Source organism: Cygnus olor, chromosome 1 (assembly GCF_009769625.2).
Source record: "Cygnus olor isolate bCygOlo1 chromosome 1, bCygOlo1.pri.v2, whole genome shotgun sequence".
NCBI lineage: Eukaryota > Metazoa > Chordata > Aves > Anseriformes > Anatidae > Cygnus > Cygnus olor.
Window position 1 is genome coordinate 131,726,576 of NC_049169.1, and position 24,748 is coordinate 131,751,323.

Here is a 24,748-nt window from a genome sequence, read left to right on the forward strand (position 1 = left end):
GCCTTTGTCAGCGTGTGCACGGCTTGTGGCACCGAGCGTGCAGCGCTGCCATACCGAGTATTTGAACGCCACCTCGTGGGCCTCTGCGACCTGAAACCTCTGGAGCAATTAAATTAAACCCAGGCTCATTGCCCTGACAGTGATTAATAAATAACCCCAATGTGGAGCAGTGGGTCACCAAACACCGCACCGGGCGACCAGTTCAGCAGCAGCGGGTCAGGGGAGCGTTTGCTGGGGCACCTGAAATGCCGACTGCTGGGTCACGGCCTGCCAGGAGGGCACTTCCACCACATCCAACTCCTACTCACGCAGAGGAGGATATTGGCCTCTCCCAAGCATCCTGGGGTACTTGAATACCCTTATAAAAGATAAGATCTTCTCTTTGAAGCTCATAGAGAGTCTAAATACGAAGACAGTTGTGGGGCCCTTTTGGTGGTGCAGGACAGTGGCTGGCTGATTTGAGGAATTGCCCCTCTATCATGCTCAGAGCAAATGAGGCTGTGGTAGTTGCAATGATGGGTTTGGCTTTCTGTTGTCCTGGGACAGGAAGATTGTGTGCATCTGTAAGAAAACAAGATCCCCACAATTCCTGGTGTGGCTGTGCAGGGCAACGCAGTTACTGAATATCTGTAAGGCCTACAGGAAGGAACGGTGGGAAGGAAATGTCCGGTCAGACCTGCTGAGGCCCAGCTGAGAGGCCAGTCCCAGTGGAGAGGATCCTCAGCCAACTATCGCAGTTCCCCACCTTTTCCTCTGGTTGTTTCTTTTCCCAGAGCCCTAAAGCACTGGGACAATGGGGCTGGGGGGAGGTGGCGGGGCAGTGGCCTCTAGCCATGTGGGGAAGGCAGCAGCAGCACGGCTGCTCTGCCTTCAGTTGAATGTGGCCCTAGGTAGAGAAAAGTGCCTGGTGTTTCTGCACGTGGGCCTTGGTGTGCTCGTGGTGCGAGGGAAGGGAGTGGTGCAGATCAGGCTTTGCTGGGAGTGTTTTGTGCCAGGAACCAAGCGAATAGATACATACATATGCTGCTGAGGGAGCATACAGGATGAAGGCACTAGGGATGGGGTGGAAGGGGTCAGAGCTGCATTGTGTGATCCCCAGGAGAGCAGGTCCTTTCTCTCTGAGAGAGGATGGCCACCAGGCAGCTGCATGTGCTCCAGCATGCCCCCTTGCCCTAGCAATGCAATTACTCATGCCCTAGCAATGCATCTTTACTCCTGCCCCTCACTCCCTCTGTGTCTATCACAGTTGTTGGAGGTTTTTACACTGGAGAAGATGGTCAGTGTTAACAGACCAGCGTGAAGGGCTCACACTTCTATACGATGCCCAGTGTAACTGTGCACCCACACAGAAACTGCAGAAGTTTATTTGCTTAGTGCAAGGTTGCCCATTAGAAATGGGGAGGATGGATGTGCAGAAAACCTTGTCTCTCCACAGGTCTCATTCTGGGCTGAATTTCCAGCTGGATCTCACAACATCTGGGTCTGGCACTTACAACATCCACTTATCATGGTTCCTTTATTTCCCTGCACCCACAGACTTACCCCTCTAACACAAACATCTCAGTGGTATTGGCATTCCCTTGGCAGGCAGGAGCCTGGGGTTCAGTTCTTGCCTCTCTATTCCGTGAGCAAATGTAACCACATTTAAGGCCATTTTCTTTTTGGCTTAATAGGTATTTTCATGGAGAATGAAACAGCTTCAGTAAGAGACGCAGAGGCTGTCCAGCTCAAGATACTCCATATGATCATGAATGGAGCATTCTCTTGAGAAAAAGGGTTCTTGGCATGGCAATAATTCCCCTTCTCCCTCCGTGTCATTCAAGCTTGAACACCAGGAAGACGGAAATATAATGTGGAGCCAGAAGAAGAGCAGATGAGAAAGAATCTGGTACAATAGTCTGTATACATCAGGACATCGTGTGAGCAAACTGGGTCCCAGTCCCTCTATGATTTGTCTTTTACATTTCACCAGCACTAAATGTTTATTCTGTGGAAATAGTGCTGGGAATCAGATGATTGCTCAGTTAATGACTTTCCTCCTTGCCAATTTGTATTCTGCACAGTAGCCCCACTGCAACAGAAAGAGCAGATGCGTTGATTTGTTTGGGGTTTGGGCTTTTCTTTTGGTTATTACAGAAAAGTTGAAGCAGGGAGGCAGAGTGGGCTAGAACTTGAGGCTGAATGAGAAGAAAGGCAGAAGCATCCAGAGCAAAGCAGGGAAGTGAGAAAAACAGGAGGGAGATAAGGGTGTTATCTGCCATACCTGTTTATCCTTACGTGGAGGGGAAACTGTTACATGTGGAACAGTGTCTGGAAGGAGGCAGTCTGGCACGGTGAGATTTACTAAACTGGAGTCGCTGTAGCTGTTGAAAGGACAGGGATTTCTATTGCCCAAAACCAGCTTGGCAGAAAGTGGATGATTTCATGACTTCAAGCCCCCAGGCTTGGAAGGGAGAGGTACAGCAAAGATTATGACTTATTCCTTGTGCTTTTGTGACTAGTGCTTTGAGGGAGCGTTCCTTAAAAGTTGAGATGTAGCCAAAACATAATTCAGATGAAATGTTGAATATCTGTGACATGGAAACCTTCAGTCAGACTGAGCTTATGCTTTTGTTGTATCTCTAATTGTAGGACTACTTGAATAAGTATATATAATATAATGGCAAAACAGGTGCTTAAATGGAGGATAGAGATTAAAAATCATGAATTACTACAATAATCCAAATGATGATTGATCCCAAGAAGTGATCATATAGGTGAAGTTTAAATATTCTGTTCAATAAAAAAACAAAGTTAGGTGTTTTATTCTCTGGCTTGGTTTGCTGATTTTTTTTTTTCCACTCATTGGACCATTTGTGTATTCAGTACCAGAGAAATACCTTAAGGAATCTAAAACTGTGAACCAACTGTTTAGCAGTCTGGAAAACAGCATATTCAGAAGGAATTTTTGAAGAGGTGAGCTAGACTTCATCTAGTCTATACTTGTATCTATATCTGCAGGAAGCCAAGGACAGTGTTCAGGCTATAGCAATACCTGAAAATATGACTGACCCCAGTCTGGAAATTATGAGAGTCTAAGCAGGCACCCAAGCTCCCTATGAAACATCTAGGTATAGAATGTGCATCTCAAAGTCACTCAGAATAGCCAGCTGAGACATCTCTAAGGAGAAGCCTACAAATGCTTGTAGAATGGTGCTCCTGCTGGCTTGCCAGAAACCCAACCAGAGCAGCAGTTACAAAAAGGGGAGCTGCATTGGTCTGAATAAGTTCAGGTGCCACTCAACACCCAGAAGAGCTGGTATCATGGGAACTGGGACATTTACCTAGCATGATAACTGGATCCCAGCCCTACCAGATCCCAAAAATCTATAACCATGAGGCTATTGTGCAAAAGGTAAGGGCTGGAGATGGCAACTCTTGTACTTTGGTTTTCTGGAACTCACTGCTGACCAGGGCCATGCTGTGACTTTTGTTATAGTTTGTCCCCTCCACCTCCGAACTGCAGCAAAGCTTAGATGTTTGTTTTCCCAGGCTTGAGGACTTCAAGAGTCTGGTTGTCCCCTCTAATTCTTTCAGATATTTTGGTGTCTAATGGTGATCTAATATAAGAGTTAGATGAGTAAAAGTTGTCTGAGGCAAAACGCAAGTTTGTTAATGATGTAAATGTTAAATATTATTTTATAAACCTTAGGGCTTCCTAATACAGAAATACCTTTCCATGTTACCTGGTGGCAAACTTTAGAGTTATGTTTTTCTCTAGTCATGTCACTTTAATTATTTCAAATGGTCCTTTCCCATGGCACAATTACTCCAGGCACTCCTATCTACTACATTTATCAAAGGAGAAATGCTCAGTATTTGATGCGCCAGCCCAGAAGCATTTGATGTCGAACTGTGTGCAGCACAGTCACTAGTCCTCACTAACAACTGTTAAAATAAAGAGCTTACTACAAAGGGGGGGAAAAGTTATCTTTTAGGATACATTATATAACTATAACATTGGTTGTACTCCATAGAAATACATATGATTTTAGCTTTAAATGTTACTCCTTCCTAGTGATGAAACTAGTGAGCAAATACTGCACTGGGGATGGTCCTCTTGAGAGCTAGACACCACGGTGGACATAACTTTGAGAACAAAACAACTTTCTGTGGTTAAAATAGTTGACTGTCTAGCTTCCTAAGCAATTTGCATGTTTGTTGTGTTTTTGTTGTTGTTGTTTTCTGTGCCCTTTACTGAGTCTTTGTGGATTAAGAAAGGCTGCTTAATCTGTAAAGTATGTGCTCCATAATGAAGGCTGGCCCGCTCAGACATTGCTCCTAAAGCTGTGCAAGCCAGAGACGGACCGCAGGGGCTTTGCAAATCCCCACAGGGAGCTGTGCACTGATTGTTCAGGCTGCAAAATCCTTTTTCAAAATGAAACACAGCTGAAGAAGCTGGGGAAACCACTGTATCCATAGGAATACTCAGATTGTTTTGACCCTGACTATACAAGATAATTTTGAAGATAGCATGGGTTGAAATCATTAACTGTGCTCAAGCTGTGCTTATAATGCGCTCAAAGTGAGCATATTAATTATGCTCAGAATGCAAGAAAGATGAAAGAAGAGATGCAGAGTTGACCAAATGCTGCAGCCCCGGGTCAGCAGCTCCTGACAAATTCTACAAGCTCATAAGCGCTTCAGGATATAGTTGCCACTGTCATTTCCCAGATCCTGCTTGCCTTCATGCTGGATTCGCTACTTACTGGTTGAGATGGTGAATGTATATACATTGATCTGTGCAAATATAGCAACTATTTTTCTGAAAAGGCCATCTTTTTGGTAATGTGTTAAGATAGCAAACCAACAATCAGAAAACTCAGTGCAGAATACCACTGCAAGTCACACCAGGTTTTCCATGTCCTCCAGCAGGGAGCAATACAAAATCCTGAATGCCATGAGAAAAGCCCACCTACCACAGGTGTACCTTTCTTGTGTGGGACGCAGCCTGTAAGATGGTGCTTGGTGGTGGGCTAAGCTACCACAGTGGAAGTAAGATTGCATTTGGAGCTGGAGCAGAGGAGCAGGACAATGCAGGGAATAATATTGCTTGTAGCAAATAAATAAGGAGGGGGCAGAAAGGAGCAGAAAGGCATGTGGATAGCAACAGGCCATTTGGTTTAGCAGAAACGAGCACCTAGGCCAGGATGTGTGGTGCACAGCTGTGACAGGGCAGCACTGGATTCCTCTCAACATTTTCTCTTCCATTTCCTGGCTCTGCCATCACAAGTGATGACAGGTAGGTCTAAGGCTCAGTCCCTGGTGACCAACTACAAACTACAGGAACAATTACTGCTTATTTAAGCTGCTGCAAGCCTGATGCCTCCTGGCTTCTTCATGTGTGCATTGGGCCATGTTAGAGCTACAGCAATTCACGGAGCAAGATGGAGGCCCTGGGACTCCAGCACCAGCTTCTGAAGTGAGTAATTTAACTTAGATTAGGATAATGCTGACATATCAGTCTTATCAAATTTGTTCCCTGGAGCATGCCTTTAAATCTGTAATGCTTCTTTTGGATAAACCATTGATTAATGTCTTATTTGCATAATGCCATAGTGCCTTTCTATTTGCTTGTTAGTACATTAATCAGGATGAATCTCATTTTTTGCTACTACACAAAAGTTCTGTCATTTAAGGGATTTCATCCAAGTAAATGTGCACAATTGAACCTGCCATTTTCAATCTTTGGGCCTAGCTCTAAACTAAGGTAAAAATGAAAAAATATGTACAAAATCTGAAATCGTAAGGGCTTTGTGACATCTAACTTTAAACAAATTTCATGATGATTGTAAACAGAAGAGCCTGATAGGATAAATCTTTTTTTCTTCTCTCTTTAGATTTCTAAAGAAAGGATTTGTGATGCTGAAGTGAAAATCATTTCCTTCCAAAATGAAACAGCCAGCTGTCAAGGTTGATTCTTTGAAGTCTATTGCACGGACTATACTAACTTCTAACTTCATACGAGGTAACCCAAAGCTGAGTTAGATATCCTAAACCATTCATCCAGCTTGAATTATTCTTATAGGTGGGAAAAGGAAACATCAAAATCATACAGAGACATTATGATACAATACTCCAATTAATAATATGTTCGAGCAATGTTTCCAGTACAGTAAGTCAGTTTTATTTAAAAAATAGAGTCCAAACATTGTTTTTGATAAGGTGCAACATATATACTGTTTTCTACAATTAAAACAAACAAACAAACAAAAAAGCAAAACAATATTCTTATCAGTAGTGTCATTCCAACACGGAATCAATGGGTATTCTGTAATTCTTAAACATTCTTTTTCTGCTTCTTCAAAGCGTAAGAATTAATAATTAGTGTCACTGTGACAGCCAAAGGATCTGGCTAATCCCATCCATGTTCTCTGTTTTAATAATAAACTTTCTGGTACAAATTGCTTCACGTATACTTCAGAAGCTGAATGTAACTGAATATAGTTCATGCAAAACAAAGGTACAATACTGAACTTGCATCATTCAAAGGTTTTGTTCTCTTGTTTAATGTGACATCAAAGTCCAACTGCTTGAATGTGAGGATTTAAATCCAACTACATGAATGTGAAGTTGCATAAACTGAGCACTGTATACCAAAGCACATATGTAACTCAGATTCATCAGGCTATGTGACTCTATTTTGAGTTATTCAGATTCAAATACTTAAGGCTGAGATTTATGCCTTTTAGAGTCTATTCACTGACTTCTGAGACACATTTGGGAATACAGATGGAAAATGGTAACTAATAATGGGCTTGTTATAGGGAATTATTACATTATAACTGCATTTTTTGCAAAGCATGATATTAATTTATACAAAGTGTTCCCCATGCAGCCACTTGAACTCTTAAGAGCAATGAAAATTGTAGCATGGAGGAAGTTCAACAGAAGGACTTACAGCCAACTACCATCTCTGGAAGTTTTCTGATTAGCAAAGTCTGTCCTGTTTCTAAGCCTTCCTTGTCATTCTAGCATTAACTCAGCCATGATAAGACCAAGCAGCTGAAGTCAGCTATTCCTATGCCATTTCTGCAGAGCTAGATGTCAGTCCCTGCTCTAAGGGGGTTTAATGTATTTTGAACAGACTTCATAACTAGAAGCAGCAGTCTGTACCCATGTTCTCAGTTACACATTCAAACCTTTTTCTCTGACCCTTAAATATTTAAATGATGCCATCTAAAGAGGAACATGTTTGGTAAAAAAGAGCTGGACCCTCATTTACCTGCCTTCTGCTTGGGTGGTAGTCCCAAAGTTAAAGTCTCAATTTCTTCTGTTGTTGCTTCCTACAAACCACCACCATGCTGGTCTTATGGACCCTGTTCTTAAGTCCTTGAATGTCCTTGAGTCCTTCTCATATGCAGCCTAACAAGAGGAGCCAACAAGATATCACATGGCTGGCTGTTGGTTTTAGTGGATCAGGCCTCTGGGTATGAAGGGGAATTTGCCACACGAGTTTATGCCTATGCATAACCATGGACTGAGCCATAACCCTAGTCAATACCCAGATGAGTTTGTATTCATGAGTTTAATCTCAGTTAGCTGACTCAACATCTTTTTCCTCAGGAAATGACATTTTTTTTTCAGCATGGATGTATTATCCTGGTTTCTGTTAGCAAACACATGCTCTGAATGCTCTTCAGAGTTAGCTCTGCCATGGACTAAATTCTAGTGTGGCATGGACTGAAATTTCCTTGGCCAACAGAGAAGGCATTAAGACCTCTCCTTTTCCCTGACATATATGAAGCACGGGGTTTGATTTCAATTAAATGGACTTTCTAACTTATTTCTATTGACTTCTGAGCAAAAGAGGTATTTAGATGTGTTCAGGTGGGAGAGTCTGCACACTTGCTTCCAATATAAACATAAGGGGAGATGGAGAAAGTGTTCATCAAACATATACTAACATTAAGGGCTATAAGAATGAAAAGTAAAACATGGTCCTTCAGTTTCAATTTCAGAACAAGAGTGCCCTCAAAAGTTAGCAAATTTAGATTCTCATAATTTTGGTTAGAACCTGACATTTGTACTAAACCCCATTTGGGCTTAGTTTTGGAAATTCACTGATTTTTTAAGATGGCATCTCTCTTCAAATGAGGGAATCCAATTTTCATGAGCTTGGTGGTTGAGTCATTTGCTTTTTTATGAGTTTGGTTGATGACTGCTTCAAAGACAAAACAAAAGAAACAACAATGTTATGTTGCATTTCCTATTTTCAGAATGAAAGGGTTGCTCAGTCCTATAGTTTTCATAGTTTTAACAATATCCCTTTAATAATACATTTTACTGCAGATGTTTAACAAAAATATACACTGAAATATCTATGGGCTTTGGCCAGAGCTACATATATTTATGTCAGTCTGTTGCAAACACTATTGTTAAATGCTGTACTTAGCAGATTAAAATTATCCTTTTACTTCCGTTTCTTTTACTTAAACAATTGGGGCCATACTTTTTGTGAATGCAGTGGGACACCTGCCAGAAGGAAGCAGGGTCACTGGAGATAAGAGGAGGAATTTGTAACTTTGGGTATCTAACTTAGGGTGCACCTGGCTAGTTGTCTCAGTTCAGGGACACAATGATCATTCACACTGCCTACAAGTTGGTTTAACACAGTATGGCTTTTGTCTGGAGTAATGAAAGGTTCATCTGGCATATTCTTCTTCCCTAATCTCTGTCTCTGAAAACCATTTGGATGCAATAGATTTGAGCTACTGGTATCTATATATATTTGAGCAAAAATAGTAGAGGATTTAGATGCCTGAATGAATAGTCCAGACTCTCAGGTGGTCAGAAGGCCCTCCTGCTGGGGATTCGAGGAACCTAAGTTAGGATCCAGCCTTTCTCCAGTCATTATCTTTAAGTTGATAGTTGTAAACCAAACACTGGGCAGTGTGAATTATGTGTTACTGAGAGTAGAATTTGGTCACCTATTAGTGACAGCAGTCTTGACTAAAGTGCTAGTATTTTGACATAGACAATGTTGACTGTGTTTATCTTCTGCAGGACCAGAACCAAGGTTTAAGAAAACATAGCATTTTTACCTGAGTGGCTTAGAGGTTCCTACTGAGAGATGTTAAATCATGTGTTCTTGCTGCAAATAGATCAATAATTAAAGCCTTGCTATTGACATTTGCATTCTCAGTTGCTTTGATCCCTTATCCTTGCCACAGTGTTATGGGGAGCAATTCTGCAGTCCTATGACTGGCGGTAGAAGTGTAAAGAGTAGATCTACTACAGAATAAATATCTGTGGTTGCTAAATTAACTTAACCAATCTCTTGGCAGGTGCAGACAGGTGCCAAGAAAAGGCAACGAAGAAAAGGAACTAAATGGAGAATCAGAAATCAATGCAGAACTTCATAAGCCTGTGAAAAACTATTTTTCTTTACATAAGGGGAGGCAGGCAAAGGATTCAATTTCTTGTCACTAGCTTTGATGAGAGCTGGATACCAGTCTCCCTTTTGTGCCTTTGAAAATTCCTCCACGGGCTTTTATGCTTTTTCCTGTTGTCATAGCAAACCACGTAATACTAAATATTACAGTACCTGTATGCAAAATTGCATAGAGAAATAATAAATCCTTAGAAATAAGTCACATTTCAATATTAATAAAGAAAAGCTGATTGACAGAAATGCTGAACTGTATATTTATAAATTGTATATATATAAATTGTAAAATTCAAAGGACTAAAACAGGGAGCAGGGGACACTACATTTTAAAATGAATTTAAGTGTGCTCTTGCTCCTTTAATTTCAGTCCCGAATCACTTAACTTTTAAAAAAATAAATGAAGGTGACAAAAATTTTCATTTTAAAATATGACATTTTTATCCTCATGAAAATGGTATAATTCACTAGCAAACAAATAGCCATGATTTTAGTAACAAATACAACTGACATTACTCATACACGCTCTCTAGTTTGGAACACAAATCTTTGTTAACAATTTATGCATAAACGGTGTCTGCTAGTCTTCACACCTGCCTCCTGAGTTCCTGTGAATGTTTATGCATCCCACTGGTGCTCCTGGCTCTTTGTCTCTCAGCACCACATCACTTACACCCACCAATGCACCAATCGAGCTGTTAGGTAACTCATTAAGGAAACACAGCTTGATGTCTGCAGCTGCTCAGAGCTTCTAAACTGCCTTCCTCATTAAATAAGTGCCATCCTGCATCCACTCCCTCTGTCGGAGACATATTAGGCCATTCCTCATACACATTACATTTTCTCTTTAAACAAAATGAAACACTGAACATAGCCTTTGTGTTAATCTAGAAGGGATTCCTTTGGGGTTACTTTCTTCGCCCTTTACCAGACTAGTTAAACATGATAGATTCAGGGTCCTGGTTTGCCATTTGAGCCATATGTCTTAATACATCCTTTTTAGTTATGATACCCAGCAGCCTCCTAGAGGAGAAAAGGAAAGGAAAGGTCAACAATCATCTCATATATCATCCTTTTTTTTTTTTTTTTTCTATTGAGCTACAGGGACATTATTTTAGTGCTTCCATTAACACTGTCCATCCTATTTCCTAGAAATTCTGTTTTATAAAAAGCATTCTCACCTCATGTATGTTTACTACCTCAGCCATGATCATTAAGTGAAATATTTTGGGTTGTTATCTCCTTTTGTTGAGAACATGATTGAGCAAGGAGCTACAATTACCAACACTTCATATGACAAAGTAATGAATTTCCTTAGGCTCAGGCTGCAGAGGATCAATAGCACAAAACCAAGGCACCAGTGAACTGATGTAGGCCATTCATGGGGTTTAATAGTACACGAACTAAGCAAAAGCATGGGCTTTCTGAAACTCTCGCTTTCTGACATAACAGTTCCTTCAACTTTGAGTGATAATTTTGCACTTATATGATGCTAAATGAATTGGATCCATCAAAAAATGTAAGACCTACAGGGCATCTAGGCACAAGAGTAAAAAACATTTTAATGCTCAATGTTCCAGGGCTTTTATTTACATTTCTTGAAGGCAGTGAGGCACTGAATTTTGAAATTATGTCATTGTTAGAGTTATTCCACCTTTCATTTAGTGAAAGTACCAGAACTCAAGGTGAAAATTTCCAAAACGAAGCACCTCAAAACAGAACCTAAATTTCTGTCCCAAGAAATGGTACTTTTTTTTTTTTTTTTAATGCTGAGCACACTCCAACAATACTAACAGATTATATGCAATATATTTGAATAACAAAACGGGGTTTTGCAGAAGACTAAATTTTAGTCTTCCACATTTGAAAATTATGGCTCTGGTTTTGCTGTTCTGTTGTAAAGTTCCTTCTTACCACAAGATCCTGTGATGAGCAATACTCCCAAAATAATGGAAACCTCATTGGAACCATCAGATTTATTTCTTCTGAATACAATGCAGCTTTTTACTCTTCTAATGTCATGTTTGCCCACACTTTTTCGTGGACTTTCAGTTTATATGCCTTTCCACTTTCCATTAAAGAAAAGCAGAATGAATTAATTTTCCTCAACTCATGTCTTTATCACAGTCGTCTTAAGCATCTAATCTAGCTGGATGTCTAGGAACAGGCACATCATTTGCAAACAATACTACTTGCCAGATCTGCTTCTGTTGAAAATGAAAATATAGTAGGAGTCACAACAGTTTATTTTGTAATTATCTTTACCTTATCTACATGAAAATACACTAAGGACTTGGGAGAACAGCATGAACCATGACACCCAGTAGGAACATTTTGTTTGCGAGTCTGATTTCTTTTGCTGCCCTGAAGAGAGACTGGGCACACTTCCCTTCGGTTTTCCACCCACAAAATAGAATATAAATATTCATCTGAGTGTCTCAGAGGTGCTGATTAATTAGTTACTATCTATACCTGGCTTTAGATGCACAAACAGTGTTTTTGTTAATGCTAAAGAAAATCTTCTAAGATTCTTGAAGCGTGCTTGACTCAGCATCTACTCACCCACTGCGAGTGACAAGACACTGTCGGAGTCCAAGTTTCCGGAAGATATCTACCACGGTTTCCATTGGTGTGTGGTCAGTGACGGTGAAAGGGCTCAGGTTGAGAATACGCCGCAACTTCAGTGGATGGGGACTATTGGGTGGCAGTTCTGGCGGGTCTTCAGTGAAATACACAATGGAATTGCTCACCACCCCATCCTGACGCTGTCTTGCATTCTCTGTATAAAGAAAGATCAAAGCAGACAGTGAGTCGGGCCTGTTAATCAGGCTTGATAATAACAATAAAAAAACTATGATGTCCTCCTTTGGAGAGCAAAGGCAGTAGTAGCCTTTTGTCAGACAGTTACTGAGGTCCTAAGAGATGAGGTCTTGGAGAAAACATGAATTTCCTTCTGCTATAGTTTCCTCGACATTTTTACAATATTTTTACAAATACATACTTTTACTTGGTTGGCATAATGTTTTCCTGAATAAAAGTGTGGCTCATGGTATTCACTAACATCACTAATACAATCACTGTCAAATTCAAATGATTGTAAGCTGTTTCCTCCATTGTGAGAATCACAACAGAAACTTCCATTGCATACCTGAAGGAGAGAAGTCAACAGCCCGTCAACAGTCGCTTTGGAGCAGTCTATTTGTTCCCAGATTTCTCAGTGGGGCTGAGGAAACCTGAGCATGGCAAATTTATTTGTGAACATAAAAGTAGTAAAAGACTAAATCACTTCCCAGGAATCTGGGAGCAGTCTGGGTGTTATTTTAGACTGGCACACCTCTCCGGGTTGCAGGGAAAATGATGCAATTTTGCACTTAAGTTCTTAAATAGAGTTTATATAGAGAGATTCTAAAAGGACAGAAAAAATAAGCTTCCTACTTAACGGAAGATAGGAAAAGGAGGAACAATATATAGCAGTAAATGAGTTTGACACATTTTCCTCAACAGTACGTATTTGAACCTTTTCAAAAGGTCAAAAGCTTTCATTCATACTTTGATCAAATGATGAAATGAACTGTACAATACATCTGGAGTTTACATGATCAGTATAAGCCTTTTATTTTAAAGTATGACCCCACAAGAATTCTTAGCATAGAAGTGGTTTCTTTTCTCTGTAGTGTTTACCTCATTTCTATTCATCACTACAGGGTGTGAACAACATTTGAGATGGATTTCCAAATGAAAGGCCACTTGTCTTTCCCCAGAATAAGCATATCTTTTGTTTGGCTCTGAGGGTTTCATTCTGTCTTCTTTTCTTTTTTTTCATTTTTTTTTTGTATAAATTCTTGGAAATGGTATGAATTGTTATCTTTGATTAATATAGGCTGCTTCTGTTCTTGAGAGGCACAGCAAATCAGACATACTCAAAGCATATGTATATATTCTTGGAGCTCATTTCCATCAATCAAAGTGCAGAAACTTGCTTCTGTGACTTGTAATGTGTAGACAGTAATGGTTTCCAACATGTTCCAGCTGCACTTTTTTCCTTTTAATGATCATTGTCTTGTAATATTTCTGGAACCAGAGCAGTGCTGGCTCAAACCTAATATCACTATATTATGATTCTCAACTTTCTCACTCCACATATTACAAGCCCTATTGCAATTTACAGGAATGATGCTAACTTTGTCTCATCTTGTTTTGATTCATACATCCAATTTCAAGTGTGAACGTGCCTGCATAGCTCTTTGATATATGATCTGCAGTAAGAGGTATCATTAATCAAACTGAAGGCAAGTCCCACCCTTTGATAAAAGCCCTTGACAGCTAGGTATTTCCTTCCTGAAGCTGCACCCAAAGCAACAGGCCCAAGCACTTTAGTTACTACTTTGCTGTTCCCAAAGCAGCAATGACCCTGGACAACAGTGATTAGCCAAAGCCATGACTTCACTCTTCAAAGCCAAACATCTCTCTAGAGAAACTTGAATGATGTAGTAATTTTGAGCAAATTCAGTGGCATCATAAAAATGGTAGACTTTGTATGCAATCTCACTGGATGGAGGAGTTAAGAGAAGGTAAAACGGAAGAACAGATGATTTTTGCAGTCAGTGGATAAGAAAAACAGATAAAACTCAACAGTAGGAGTGGATGACGATGTCTGGCTCTACAGAGTAATCAATACAGAAGACTTTTGTCATAACTACAGAGTGAATTAATTCTCCCAAATGTGAAATGGCCTCTCATATTCAGGAATTCACAGCCTGTGTTAACTGTGCTGCTCTTTCAATTCCACATTGGGAAAAGCACATTATGCAGGCTACCTGGTTTGTGTCCAGGACTCTGCCTTCTGTACAATGTCTCTGAAGCTAGCCAAATGTAAAAAGAGCTTTACAGAGTCAAATACTCCCCACTGTAAGACTGTAAAGTAGGAGTCATCTTAAAAGAAGACACATCTTCCCAGAGGGTGAGTCTGACCACCCATGTTCACCTGACCTGCTCGCCTGCCTGCTCAACAAGGACCAACAGAAGGACACAGTCCTCCCGAAGGTGCTTCGGAGCAATCAGAAGTGGTGGCATTGCCATCTACTTTACAGGGACTGGATACATTTCTAGAGCATGCATAGTGCTCCAAGTAGTAAGAAAGAAATGACACAGAGGTAAATCACACGACAGAGAGCTGTGTGTGAGCAGGCATTTTATGCAGGACTCAGTAATTATTGCCTTCATTCAAGAAGTCAGTCATGTGAGGGAATTGGAGTATTTCTCCAGTGAATTCCCTGGGCCTGCACACTGTGGATGCACAAATAATCAAGCAAGACAAAGCTGAGGCTTCTTAGCTAAAAGCATATACTCAGAAATATTCTATGATTGCATATAATGGCACAACGTGTCATCACATAGAGGTACCAAAACTGGTTCAAACTGAGGATATATTCTGCGGAGCACAATGCAGTGAAAGCAGAGATACAGCTGTGAGCCTGACTCTGCTTTTCCAAAGACCTCATTCCCTGGGTACGGGACTGTGCAGATGGGCTATACTGGCTGCAGACATTACTCCAGTATCTCTGGATGCTGTCAGGCTGAACAGGAGATAAGAACCCGAACAGGAGAATAAAAGATGCTTTACTGCATGTGATGTCTGTCTCCTGGCAAGTAATTTTATAGTTCAGGGAGACTTAGGGTATGGCTCCACGAACACAACTGTGAAGCAAGCTGAGGTGGAAGTTCACAGCACACCAGCTACTCTGTCATTATTTATTACCCAAGAGCAGTGACTTCTGCAATAAATGCAAAGCAACTTTGCCCTTTAGTGAAAGATTAACTATCAAAAAATTGCTAGCTTGGTACAAAACCAGTGTTTCGCTCTGCCTTATACTGGAACCATATACCATGTCTCTTGGAAAAGTGACACCAAATCTAGATTTTAAGTCAGAAGGACACAAACCATACTCATCTAAAATTATGAAGTACCGGAAAGATTAACTGTTGTATCACAGAGTTGGCCCAGAATGAGATCAGGGAACTGTCATGCCCAGCACAAGAGAAAGACGGTTACCAAAGGTCCCTTACAGCTAAGCCTCTTAGGAAAACTTATCTATGAAGATAAGTTTTTGGTTTTAAATCTCAGTTCCGCCTCTGATCCTATTAAAGATACTCTTAATTAGATCAGGTCAGGACACAGTACCTTTTCTTCCGGAAAATGTGGATGTCAGAGAAACAGTTTTCAAACAGGAAAGCATTTTGATCTAAAATGTTCACCGAGTTTATTCTTAATTAATTTCTTTGTTATTGTGCATAGCTGGGCATTTTCACATATCTCCTAGCAAGCCTATTCAGCCATGTTGAATTTATGTTGCCATTTATGACCTGAATCAAAAGATTCAGCTGCTCAAACTTATGATTCACTTCAGACTGTGTCAGATCTTTCTGCTTTTAAAGTGAGGGCTTTGCACCTTCACTCCATGCAATTTTCCCACTGACATACCTCTCTGCAAGGGAGATGCAGAAGGCTATAAAGTTAGGATGACAGCAAGTGTTAAAGCCCTGACACGGCATACACACTGTAAAAGCCAGACACGGGGCAGGCCAAAAACATTTAATTAAGGTTTTTCACTTCTCACAGGGGATTGCAGAAGATATTTGAAAATCATTAGCAAAAGCAGGATAAAATACAAACTATTTCATAAATGGCATAAACTCTTAGCATTTATGCTTTTGGTGAAACTACAGGCACATATTTACTGTCCTAGATTGGACGTACACCTTTTGTTACTACCAAAGGAAGATTAGCCCTTAGACAAAACTGGTTGTTTAAAGAGGGCATTGCAGCAGACTTGGACCTTACCTTGGTGTATTTAAAATTCTCTTACACTGAGACTGGTACACAGAGGATTATGACTTCATAGACACTTTTTTTCCCTTCTTTTTGGAGGAAGGAGCAACCAGTGATAGTGTGTTTTTAACAAAAAAACATTAGATTCCCATACACCTTGGAAGTTAAGTTGCAATTGTGTAATTAGAGGAGTTGTGAAACTGACAGCAATGTTTGTTCTGCTTTCCTGTGTTTTGAGAAATTCCTTATATAAATAAATGCAAAATTAATCGAGTTCATAGACTCTTTTCTGTGTAATTGAAATGGCAACTTACACCACAGAAGGGCAAAAATCAGAAACGCATTTCTTACTGAAGAGAATTCTCCGTTGCATATTATGGGGAGAAAATTGGGATCTGTCAACTCTTTTTCTCTTCTGCATATAGCATCCCAGCACTGATGACTTTCTGCTATTGGATGAGAAGAGAAAAACCAAGTAACAGCTGAGCACCCCTGAATAAATAAATATAAATTTTAGGGCTGATCACTTGGAATGAATCTCTTTACATCTGATAGACAAAAATACACATGTATCCAAAAATGTGCTTTTAAAGAGCACCATTCTTTCAAATCTCATTTTGTGAGAAGTCTTTGTGAGCAGGAATGTAGGCTTCTAAACCCGAGTTTCTATTTATGGATTTTCTTTTCTGAAGAGTATAGAAGTTTCCTCAGCTCCATCCGAGACAGCAGCTTTTTTAAAGGTACCTGAAGCAGAGGGATGAAACAAGCTCACACAGAGAGGAATAATTCCATTTCAGGGAGATTAGGATATTCCTAGTCCACCCCTCTGCAAAGTATAAGGCAACCATGCCCCGCCAGCAGCCTGTCAGGCCACCTGGGTGGCCTTCAGCACCATAGGACTCAGAATTGAGAGCAGACCATGGAGTTGATTTCCCAGGCTTGCAGACCTCTGCACACCTGGGTCTCTGGGTATGAGGAAGTTGGGAAGACTTGCTTTCATATAATACATCTTTGCAATCCCCACCTAGCCATCAGACCATACAGGAAAGGATCTGATGAATCAAAATCCTTATGGATCTAGATCACGCTGTAAGTTAACCAGCTAGCTCTACACTGGATGCTTGACAAAACTCAACCATCCTTTACCAAGCATTGAGATTTAATCACATCAACATCCTCCAATGAAAAGTCTTCCATCCCTAGTACAAAAGGCCTGCATGTGAGAAAAAAATGAGATAGTGAAACAGAAAGAAGTACAGGGACATGCACTTTGTCACAGGGTGACAAAGGTTAACAACTGGCCCAGCTGCCACTGGCAGCCCATGAGACTACAGGAAGCGCAGCACCGCAGTGACATTTGTTCTGGTTCTGGCAAACTCCTGGTCATACGAGTTGGGCTTATCTTTATTGTATCTAGCAGATTGTATTGTACTGCTGTGAGTGACAACAAAATTATCTCACAAATATCAAGGCTACAGAAATCTACCAGTTGCAATAGAAGAGATTCCAGCTATGTGTCCTAGCAACAAGTAAAAGCCAGATTTGTGGAAAATTTGGCTTGGTTCTTATTTACCCATTCTTCAAGGTGAATGACACTGTTAACATCCTATGCTATCAAAATCCCTAACAAAGTCACACTCACATGTCCACTGATACTCTCTACTCACTTATTGCAAGAATCAGCTCTCGTCTCTGTGCAAATCCAATAAGTCTCTCCGAGTCTTTTGAAACCACGACTGGAAAGCCATTGTAGTCAGTCTCCTTGATTAATGTCTCAACATCCTCCACAGTCATGCTGTCCTGCGTCAGAACAGAGAGAGGAGCTTCGCCACGCCTTGGTCTCATGACGTCTGTTGCCAGGGTTCGGTGTGTAAATTCATCCTTCACATCCAGAAATGGGTAACCATTCAGATGAATGTGAGCTTCATAGATCCCTTCTTTCCCAAAGGCATCTGCCACCCACTTGCTTGTGACAGCTGCAGCCATAAGAGGTACGATATACTCCAGGCCTCCAGTTAGCTCGAACATAATCACCACCAGAGAGACCGTCATTCGGGTAACACCACCTGCCAACAAGGAAAGCAGTCACATTCTCCTCAGTGCTCTTTAAGTGTACATGCTAAGCAACTCATTCCTATTTTTGTGTCTTACACTCTAACAGCCACAAGATTATTCATGCTGAGTACTTTGTCCTTATACTTTGTGAAGTATTTGGGGGCTTCTTTAACTGAAGAAAGAGATTTTTCATATGCTGCAATTTTCGTCAAAAAGGTTGAGTGAACTTGCTCAAGCCAAAAATGCCAACACTGAAAAGCAAATAATGAATGCTAAAAGAGTGTGCTGTCAAACCAGCAAGCATGCAAAAAACCTCAGCTATACTGGATACTCGGGAAACTAAACCTAAAAGTAACTCCAAGGATCAGCTAAGTACCATGGCTGGGACAGGCAGGATTACAGCACAGGGAGCATTGACAGCTGGCCTTTGCACTGGGTTACCTGTAGCATTCATACTGAGGAGAAAACTAAGCATTATCTTCAGGTATGCCATGGCTACAAAATTCTACATAAGAATAGTTTAGGCCACTGACTGCAAGCTACATTACTGCTTAAACCCAAGCTTTTGGTATTAGTACAACACCCAGTTTGAACCCAGACAACTTGGTCTAAAGCTACATCTAGGCATACAGCTATAGACAGGGTTGTAGTTATATTTTTCAATCCTTTTCCTCATTTTACAAGCATACTTACTCCTTCAGTTTACATTAAAGGATAAAAATAATCATAACTGCAGACAAGTGTGTATGTATCACTGAATTATTAGGTAACGTTTCTTTGCCTCTGTTCAAAAGGTAAAAGTAATAAATCTGCTATTTTTAGGCCTCAAAATACGGCACCATTTTAGATGCGAGAAATCAGCAAACAGGTCATTAAAAGATGTTTTTAATCTAGCAACATACAGGAAAATTAAATTGTTGATTATTTAACATGATGATCCAGATATAGCTTTCATCTCAGGAATGCCGTAATGACTGAGTCTGAAAAGCTGTGAGCAGATATCACAGTAAGGATCATTTAATACTTCCTCTACTTGTTACAGGCTTTCTCTAAGCGAGACAGAACACTGGGCTTAAGAACGAGCAGTGACCATGCTGCCATATGTCTCAATGTACTATTAAAACCTCTGCACCTTGATTTGGACCTTTTGAAAGAGGACGTGACTGTCGACTAACAAATCAACAGGAGTATCACAGCAAACATTTTGTGTGTTGTTTCTTTCAAGAACGTTAAGACCATTTACAGATAAGATAAAGCACTTTCTGCATTCTGACAGTAAGATTAAACCTAGTTATTGTTACATCACTACATTGTTGTATGTGTTCATATTCACGGTCGTCATCCAGATTGCCTTTAAAGTCTTTGGAGACAAACCAAATCCTTCAAGGACAAATTCATCTGCTCATTTGCCTGGTTTTAGATGTCTATTGCCAGATGAGACCGAACTTCTGAGTATCTCATTTTTCTGCATTCACTGTGAAGGGTATCAATACAGCTCAGGTGTTACTGTCTGCATTACAGACAGTAAATTTAGACAGGCAAATCCTGCCCTTAGCTCCTCCATAACTGGTCACACAAATGATCCATACTTTGCTAACAAGAAATTCTGAAACTGACACTTTTCCAGCTCTTCTCTGAGGGCATCTTTTTACCCAATTACATTAAACATGTTATACCTCCCCACTGTTATTTTATCATCTAATGATTGTATCAATGATGACAACAAAAGGAGGTAAAACATGCACGTCCAGAAGGGGAAAGACATGATAAGGCAAAAATGTGTTCAGATGGCATTCTTGCAACATTCTTGTTAGACTTATGACCAGAAATTTGATACATGAGGTATGATTCAATGATCTAGCATTAATAGTTAGCAGGTCATTCTTTTTAAATCCAATGAATCTCAGTGATTAAATGTAATCAAATATTGGCCTATGGTCAAAATGAAAACAAAAAGACAGCCCAATTGACCAGTGTGTGTCATACAGCCGTAATAAGACACCAAATTTTTACCTCTGTGTTGGTTAAGATTTAGCCAGACCTGGGAATTTGTTTCCTGCACCAGAGAGAGAGCACAATCTAAACAAGAAGTAGCTTTACTCCAGCTACTGTGAATTTCATTATACCTAAGGAAAAACAAACAAAACAAAAAACCACCACTCCTCATTTGAAATCAGTAGCCTAACTTTAATTCTTTCATTCTTTGTGCGTGGTTTTCTGTGTTTGTTTGTTTTTGGGTTTTTTGTTTGTTTTGGTTTGGTTTGTTTTTTGCAGATTACAAGGAGCAGGCATTGGTGACTACAAGCTGCTCGTGTTGACTACTTGGTAGACTCCTGGAGAGACCCTTTGAGGAAGCTGCCCACGCTTTAGCCCATCACATCCATTACATGCCAGCACAGAACCTAACACAAACATAAAGCTGTCTTAAGCCAATTTGTAGGTGCCCAAATACCCGTGTTACACATGCACAGTGATCAGCAGGTACTGTACCCAAGCAAGCTGCCGCTCCCACCATAGCATAAAGTCCTGGTGTGACACAGTCTGCCCCAGGTCTGCACCAGTTCCTGAAGACGATCCAGTCATGATGGTGGTATGCCAGCTGCTCTACTCCAATCCCAACCATCCTGCCAGCCATGGCTCCAACAGCCATACTGGGAATGAAGAGGCCTGAAGGGATCTTGAATAAAATATAGACGCATGAGTGCATCAACAAAAATGACCAGTAATGAAATTATTGATCAAACAATTAATTATTTATTATTGGAAACAAGAGAACACTATTTCCTTATTAAAAGCTAGATCAGAAGGCTGTAGCTTTTTGGCAGCGTACAGTGATGTTCCCCATAGGCTTCTACAGTGATTGAGTTTGTGCAACTACATGTATATTAACAGCTTTATGTAATTTTAATGTATTTTTATAGCCATTTTGAATCCTTCCTGCTGCATCACACTGAATTTGATAAATAAATGGTATTTCTGAATCATGGTCTGTTTTTAAAGCCAGGATGTTCCTGTTTTTGACTTTATTGCTTCCTCATCAGGAGCTGCTGATGGCTCTGTCATGGGCTTGAGAATAAGCTTGACTGAAAATAACATCTTGAATTCAATGCCTCTCACATGAAGTACTTTACAACTTTGCTGCTACTCCTTCAGTCTAAATCAAACCAGATTTTAAATTAAATGTCAAGCACAGAATAAAATTTTAGAGAAAAGTGGCTGAGTGCTCAGAGGCAGATATTTCTTCATCTCAGTTTGCTATGTATTATCCTGGAAGCTCTATGAATCATTACCTTCTTGTATGCTACATAGACAAGTCACAAATCATAAAAAAAAAAAAAAAAAAAAAAAAAAAAAGAGAGAAGAAAAAAGGAGAAGAGGAGGAGGAATAGAAAGAGGTAGAGAAAGAGGTAGAGAAAGGACAAATGAAAAAGGAAAAGGGAAAAGGGGAAGGGGAAAGGGAAAAAGGGAAAAGGGAAAGGGAAAAGGGAAGAGGGAGAGTGGGAAAAAGGGTGAAAGGCAAAAAAGGAAAGGAGAAAGGAGAAAGGGGAAAGGGAAAAAGGGAAAAGGGAAAGGAAGGCAGGCCATCTTTCCTCAGCCAAGTGAATTTTTTCTTAGATGTCAAGCTGGAGACAAATTTCCTAGCGGAGAAGACAAACATTGCAAGGACTTGCAAGCATAGACTTTTTGTTATTTTTATAGAGAAAAGTTATTTATATCTTCTGGATTCTAAAAATATACCTTGAGCTTCCTAGAAAACTAAACTAACAACCTTGGCATGGCCCAAAAGCATCAGTGCTGATAATAGCAGAAGCTCCTCCACAATATATTGTTAATTTTGCTGATACAATCAGATCAGGCCTTCTAAATTTGGAGGGTAAATCTATTTTGTCTGTTCTTTTTCAGAATAATTGAAACTGTCAGTTGCTTCTAAGGAATTTTAAATATATCAAATAAAGAACCATATGTCAAATGAAGACCCAAACTCAGAAGTTTTAGCTAATGAACGAGCATAGTAACAACTGGCTGCCAGCTGCAGCACAAATCACATTCTGCAGTGAAGCGCATCTTGTTCCAAACCCTCCTCCAGGAATATTACACCGGTAACATCCAAGTGCTCTTAAACTCCCACTCATTCTCTCTGCTCAATAAATCAGCAGAACTCAGTCACTCATCCTGATTGATCTGAACACAATTTAGTAGTTGTCATCAGGGATGTCCCAAATGAAGAAAACATGACAGAAAAGCAAACTTCCAGCAATTTCCTCTTATTTTTCTGGTAACTGGCATTCTAAAGGATAGATCTTCAGTTCAAGTTCAGTTTTTAAGAGAAAAAAAATGAGATGCCTTAGCTTTGAATATGGCACACCATATAGTGTATAACTCAGAATAACCTCACATCATCTGCTGCAGTCAGATCCAGAACTAAATTCTCAGATCATGGGAGCTGTAGACAGACAGATATGTGTTTTATATGGGCTCCAGCAATCAGATACATAAAACTCGCCACAAACAGCTTTGTATATATTGAAAGCTTGGATAAATTGTTCTTGGATCTTTCATCACCCGTTTATGGGAAGGAGGATGAGCGGAAAGAAAAAGCTGCAAATCTAGAATAATCAAATCATACATCTATCAGTCCTCCCACTCCCTCATTCTTCCAGGCTGAAGTGCTTAAAAAGATTCAAAAATAGAATCTTTCAGCTACTTTTATATCCTTGTGAGATTTTAAATGTGTAAATCAGTAAACTGAAAGCCATTACTTCTCTGAGCATAGCTACCTTGAGGCACATTAAGACATTAATCCAACAAGACAAACAACAATGTAAACAGTCCATATCTCTGAGAGAGCTGAAAGACAGCTGCAGTGGGAATCACATTGAATTTGCTCATTGGCAGCAGTGGATTTAAATGCCCTTCCAGATACCTTTTTCACTTAATAAAACCAAAGAAAACTAGAAGGTGAAAAATAGCAGGGCTTGTCCCTCTGCTGCCATCCGGACCTGCAGAGCGAGGTGCTGGCAGGCCAGAGGACCAGCAGACACCACAACGACCCATGCATGGCTGAGGTCAGAGGCACCCAAGCCGTGTCAGATAGACCATAGCTGCTGACCACAACCAATCTGTGCCTTGGGATAGAGACAGCTTCAGTGCTACATGCAAATCTGTGGTGCCACGGCAGGCTCTGCACCACTCCCCTGTTTACCTTCATGCCAAAAGTGAATATCGTGATGACAATTTTGAACACCAAAGCCAAGGCAAGCTGCCACATGGCAGTGTAGACTCCAGGGCCAGCAGGTCTGTCGGGAATGTCATCCACCGGCCGGGTCATGTTTGGGTCATTGATGTAGTCACAGAGCTGTGAGGACTCCAGGGCACCACAGTCATTGAAGAGCTCCGAGATCAGCTCACTGGTGCTCCTCCGAGTGTACGGGTTGGGGTAGGCGATGATGGCAGTGATAGCCGTTATCGCAATAACCTCCAGGACTGGGTATTTCCCAAGCCTGGTGGTTTTTCGTCTCCTGCACCAGGCAATGTTGCATCGGATAAAGAGGGTCCCCCAGAGGCCACCAAAGACGCCGAGCAGAATGAAGGGGAAGAGCTCGGCCATGTACCAGGGTGTATGGTACTCCACGTAGAAAAGGACCAGTCGGCTGTTTCCAAAAGGATTGATGGACCTCAGTGTGAAGGCAGCCACGAGAGCAGCAAAAAATGACCTCCAGAGGGTTTTCAGAGGAAAGTAATAACTGACCTAAAACCAAGCAGAGACAGTAAACACTGAGTGTGATGGAGGACATTGGATTTAATTATTTGCTTGAGCACTGTGCACAGTAGGCTGCTGTAGCATTTAATGTGACTCTGCGTCTGACTGTACTGAGAACACCAGTTGTTGCCGCAGTCAGAACTTGCTCACAAAGGTATTAGAACGGCATTTTGAGATTTTGGTTATGGAGCAGCAACCAGTGAAAAATCAATGAACCTAAATTCAAAGTTGCTGGCTAGAGAGGGTAAGACAGGTGCTCAGCAGCTCATCCCATGCAGCAGCTATCAGAAAGCCATAGAAAATTCAGCACAGTGATACATTTCCCGATTGAATCATTTTATTTGTTTTCAGGAAGCCAGTGATCATCTTTTACTCAAATTATGCTAAAACGCCTGGCTATTTCTTATTACTAGAAATCAAAGATTATTTTTGCTTTAGAAGAAAAATAAGCATATAAATATTTGAAAAATGAAGAGGACTCTTAGAAAAAGACATCAAAAGAAAATATATTTACTGAAACAAATGAACTGCCAGGTCTCACCTCTTCCAGACTAAAAAGTACACCTCCAATTGGAGCCCCAAAGGCAACAGAAACTCCTGCGGCTGCCGCGGCTGAAAGCACCTACAAAGCAAATATTTATTTACAAGGCATAAGTCCTTTGAAACACTGAGTATC

General features: G+C 40.6%; 1 protein-coding gene across 3 annotated transcripts in view; it reads right to left on the minus strand.

Annotated features, from left to right (window-relative positions):
* Positions 1-6,143: 6,143 nt before the first annotated feature.
* CLCN4 (chloride voltage-gated channel 4) overlaps positions 6,144-24,748 on the minus strand; it is a 44,183-nt gene continuing 25,578 nt past the window's right edge. For all 3 annotated transcript variants that reach the window (XM_040533902.1, XM_040533893.1, XM_040533909.1), the window contains 6 exons: positions 24,614-24,694; positions 23,515-24,060; positions 20,802-20,988; positions 17,924-18,322; positions 11,990-12,206; positions 6,144-10,450 (listed from right to left, as the gene is read on the minus strand). In XM_040533902.1, coding sequence (XP_040389836.1) covers positions 10,360-10,450; positions 11,990-12,206; positions 17,924-18,322; positions 20,802-20,988; positions 23,515-24,060; positions 24,614-24,694 — 1,521 coding nt within the window. In that variant the 3' untranslated portion in view covers positions 6,144-10,359. The remainder of the gene's footprint in view (positions 10,451-11,989; positions 12,207-17,923; positions 18,323-20,801; positions 20,989-23,514; positions 24,061-24,613; positions 24,695-24,748) is intronic.